Source organism: Cornus florida, unplaced genomic scaffold, assembly GCF_030987335.1.
Source record: "Cornus florida cultivar Cherokee Brave unplaced genomic scaffold, ASM3098733v1 CherokeeBrave_3.0.0_Hap2_Chr01, whole genome shotgun sequence".
NCBI lineage: Eukaryota > Viridiplantae > Streptophyta > Magnoliopsida > Cornales > Cornaceae > Cornus > Cornus florida.
In genome coordinates this window covers 92,259,486-92,264,265 of record NW_026775571.1, presented here as the reverse complement: position 1 = coordinate 92,264,265, position 4,780 = coordinate 92,259,486, and the positions used below count along the sequence as shown (strand labels likewise).

The window sequence follows — 4,780 nt, the reverse complement described above, 5'->3', positions numbered from 1 at the left end:
TTTTTTAGAAGTTGACATTTAGGGTTTTATGTATATTGAGTTTTCTTGCAAGTTGTTAAGTTATATGTGATTACATAGTTGATTATGCATAAATTGTGAATAACATGCTATCCAATGTGCTATGTGGTACTACAGGAAAAACAGTTTTTACCACGATTTTAAAAAAAGTATGGTAGAAGACCCTTTCTACCACGGTTTTAAAATAACTATGATAGAAAGTATATTTTTTTTCACGGTTATTATAAAAAAAACCTTGGTAGAAGATCCTTTTTTACCATGGTTAATGAAAAATTGCGGTAAAAAATATATTCTTTTACCACGGTTAGTGAATTATTTTTAATGTAATTTAGGCGAGTCTTTCTATCACGTTATTTTAAAACCGTGAATTTAGTTTCACCCGCCCGTACACATGTTTTATTTCCGTTAGTTTCTTAAAAAAGATTTAAAATAAATATTTTATATATAAAAATATATTTACTCACACGTACAGTCCACACACATACAATATTTTAGGGCAAATCCTTTCAACCTCCCCAATCGCCTCCGTCTCTATTCTCGTTCTCAACTCGGCCGTCTCTCTGTCTCTGCAACTGCAAAGTACAAAATCTACAAGAATCAGAACCCATATCGGCATATCAGATATGATTTTGAATAACGACGACGATGATGATTTTGAATCACCCACAATGGGTCCGGACCCACAAATTCCAGATCCACCGCAAACCCTCAAGCGTCTCCGGCGAGGTCGCACCACCGAATCCACATCGGCCACCCAGAAGCGGGAGTTGTGGCGTAGTGTCGATGAAGAGATTGAAGAGTTCTCTTCGCAGGAGGATAAGCGTGAAGGTAAGACTAGTGACTTGTCTAATCTTTGAATGCTGTTTCTCTTTTGTCCTTGAATGTTATTGCTCGTTTGGTTGCTGGGAAAATGTGGAAAAGAAAATGAATTGAAAATTCGCATTTTAGGGTTTCATTCATTTGGTACCCAAGTATGTATCTTTGGTAATTCGAGGTTTATTAAACTATATTTAGCTTGATTGAGATGGGCTTTTCGTCTTTCTAACATCCTCAAATAATAAAAGGCATAAGATTTAAAAATTGATTTGTACTTTCTGTTTCCCCTTCTCATGTTTCCTGGCAAACAAATGGAAAATGATACTCTGTTTACAGTGGAAACTTGAAATGTATGCACTTTCTGTTTTTTGGTTGTGAACAAATGAGGTGGTGAGATTAATTATTTTTTTAGGAACTAGTTGGAGAGGTAATTTGGTTTTCAAATTTCATTTAATTGGGGATGAATAAAAACAATATGTAGTCTATTATTTTTGTAACCTTGTGTTTTCCTCATTTTCCTCAGCAACTAATACAGGTAATGAGATTTGTGGAGTTTAGTCTTTGATTTGGACACACTTCTCTTCATTACAATACGGATTCAAAAGATGTGATGTTTATGAAAAGTGTATTTGTATTGTGTACAAAATCTACAAGCATTATTTACTATTTTTTTTTTTTTTTCCTATTATTGTGCTTTGGACAGAATGCTAACAACCAGTCCTCTCCCATTGCTTCACATCAAGTCTCACCTTCTGAAGATTTGGTCGGCAAGTGTTGTGAGCTATTGCATTTTCATGGGACAAAATCAGTTGTTGCCAAGGGTGAGATTGATTCAATGGATCCAGATTCTCTCATACGTTCTGCTCCACTTGGTTCCGACTATTGGAGAGTATGGATCACTGACCTCATTGATCACAGTGTGCCCTTATATAGGCCTGAAATTCGTGGCTTTGATTTGAAAGACGCATATGTTAGAGGATTTTCAATTGCATGGCCTATCAAGTACATCAAAGTTTGTAAGTGACGCAATTCTTTTATGATTGCACATTTTTAATGCTTTTTATACTCATGCTCAGGGGGTCACGCGCCTTTAAGTGACCAATTTTGCGGTGTATAGGGGGTCACGTGCCTTAAGTGACCATTTTTTTTTTTAATTATTGTACATCATTGAATTTACTATATAGAAACACATCATATATTTTAAGAAATATTATGTTAGGGCCTATTCTTTGCAAACAGAATATCTCGACACTAAAAATGTATATAAATGAAAAGCTTTTGGCCAGTATCATAAATTGCCCTATATAAAGCTTTTGGCTAGGTAATGGAACAATATGTTGTATCCTGATAGACAATTTCCTGATTGTGTAGAAATTCAAACTGATATAGAGTTGTTTCACAATAAAGCTTAAAACAAATATTATAATATAAAGATGGTTTTACTCACCCATGAGGATCTAGATTTCACACTTTTGGCTTTTGATTATTGTGTTGTAGCTTGGGTTGACACAACAAAGGAAGCCTCAATGATTGATTGAATGTCGTCTGGCACAATTTATAATAAAGCAAAAAAATAAATAAATTAGGGTAAAACTATTAGATTCCTTGCTGGGAATATCTCCATTCAAACAATTATAGAATTGCATATATATTTGCATATTTTCTGTATAGTAGGATTATTTTGCACTTTACCCTAGTAATAATGTCAAAATAGAAAGACCATTAATCTAAATACTTACTTAAAACTCATATGTACCTTTCCATGAATGATCCAAGAAACTGGTAGTGAGATTCTGAGTCCTTGCTAAGAGTTGTCTCTGTCATTTTTGGGCCATGTGAATGACCTCCCATGTACACAATATATGACTATTAAAGAGACCTCTTCTTATGTGTTCGTTGCAGACATGAATCATTCATCAATGTCTAATAGTGACAGGTACAAAAGTTCATTTAAAATGTAAATATCCCATAAAATTTCATCTTGGTGCTAAAGCTTTACCCAACATTACTTCCTAATCGTCCCTTAAGATAATTATAATAAATAATAAAAAATTGTGAAACAAAAGTAGGGAGTACCATAACTGGTCCAATTAATTCTACATCTTGAACACTTATTGCTACTTTATCAATAGGAGTTGGAAGTTGACGATAGAAATCTCTTTAGTTGTTACCTCACTATCTTTATTTTTTGTATGGTGATTGTTTGATTTGAATTCTTGATCTACAGTTGCAGCATATATGTCATTATAGTTCCAATCTTCATCATGTTCTTCAAATTTAAGATGAAACCTAGAAGTTCTATGATGACGTATAGTGAATGAGTTAGTGTGATTCTTCAAATTTTTAGAATAATCTTTGTTTAATAAACTATCAGAATTACTTAGAAGATAATAAGTCACTATCATATGATCCATTATGATAATTGCAATTTTTATCATGTTCTTCAAATTTAAGATAAACCTAAAAGTTCTATTATTACTTATAGTGAATGAGTAAGTGTGATTCTTCATATTTTGAGAATAATCTTTGTTTAATAACCTATCAGAATTACTTGGAAGATAATCATGTATGTTCTTGTTACTTGATTTTTCACTATCATTATGATACTTGTTTATGTTAGCTTCAAAAATTGGGTAGTCCCTTTTGAACTCTAGAATTTCTTTCGAGCTACATCTAACTTCAGTATCAATATTTTTTGATGATGATCTCATGTCATCTTTCTCTAGATTTCACACTTTTGGCTTTTTTGATAATCGTGTTGTAGCTTGGGTTGACACAGCAAAGGAAGCCTCAATGATTGATTGAATGTCGTCTCGTACAATTTATAATAAAGCAAAAAAAATAATAAATCAGGGTAAAACTATTAGATTCCTTGCTGGGAATATCTCCATTCAAACAATTATAGAATTGCATATCATTGGAAGATTTGACAACAATTAACTTTTTGTCTTTCAATTTTTTAGTTTTATCAAACACTGGAGTTTCTGAATTGACCCTTGAAGGAAAAAAGGCACACAACTAATATGATTTGATATCAATGGAAGAAAGACTCTGATACATCAGAATACTCTCAATCTTAATATATACATTTTACTTTAGGTCTTCCACATTTATAAGAGCGTAAAAACTCAATATATATAATTTTGGCAACTTTACAACTTGCTTTACATTCTCTTACTTTAACTATTACATTTTGTAGGTGAAAGCTAGGATTGCGGGATAGCGGTTCCCATTACTTTTTTTGTTGCCATTATATTTTTTGTATGGCTGATGATCAAGAAGTTGCATATATGGAAGAGAGAGACTAAAACAGAGCAAGAAGATACGAAGAATTTTTGTTTTATTTTGGTTAAGTAAAGAGACAAGCTTGTGGATCATGTACTTCTTTGAAATTTGTAAATATTTTTGTATAAAATCATGATTTGGAATTGGTTATATATATATATATATATATATATATATATATATATATATATATGATGTTATTGGCTAGTTGTAAGTTATTTTGGTTATGATGCTATTTTTATTTATAGGGTTTGCTTCTTGAGTCTTTGCAAGGCTAGTAGTAGGGTAAACAAAAAAAAAAAAAGGTCTCATGGGGGCTGTACACTATTTTTTTTTAAAAAATAATATAACACTTTCTACCACGGTTCTGCACCGTGGTAGAAAGAAGTACATTATTTAAAAAAAATAAATAATATAACACCTTCTACCATGGTTTTGCACCGTGGTAGAAAGCGTTTTCCACCGTGGTAAAAAGTTGTTTTTCTTGTAGTTAATCCTATAACTAATGTATGTAGGTTGTTGTGACAATGTGTTGATAGAATGCGATTTATTTACATTATCGCTTTTATAATGTTGTGCTCACAAATTGAAGATTATTGTAAGCATAAATTGCCTTTAGAATCGAGAAATTAGTGATGAAAAGTTGAATGATCCAAGTATG

The 4,780-nt window shown here is 32.1% G+C and overlaps 1 protein-coding gene across 2 annotated transcripts; it reads left to right on the top strand.

Annotated features, from left to right (window-relative positions):
- Positions 1-484: 484 nt before the first annotated feature.
- Positions 485-4,302, top strand: LOC132306498 (uncharacterized). Of its 2 annotated transcripts, none has more exons than XM_059803915.1 (3): positions 485-846; positions 1,578-1,850; positions 4,034-4,302. In XM_059803915.1, the coding sequence occupies exons 1-3, from the start codon at positions 642-644 to the stop codon at positions 4,042-4,044; spliced, it is 489 nt and encodes a 162-aa protein (XP_059659898.1). In that variant the 5' UTR covers positions 485-641; the 3' UTR covers positions 4,045-4,302. The 2 variants fall into 2 exon arrangements, with proteins under 2 accessions (XP_059659898.1, XP_059659890.1); XM_059803907.1 differs by having other exon boundaries at positions 486-846; positions 1,538-1,850.
- Positions 4,303-4,780: the final 478 nt, after the last annotated feature.

Excerpts from the sequence above, each read along its gene's own strand:
- LOC132306498 (XM_059803907.1), top strand. The coding sequence starts at position 664 with ATGATGATTTTGAATCACCCACAATGGGTCCGGACCCACAAATTCCAG. Across the intron at positions 847-1,537 it reads GCAGGAGGATAAGCGTGAAG|AATGCTAACAACCAGTCCTC; the intron begins GTAAGACTAGTG and ends TGCTTTGGACAG.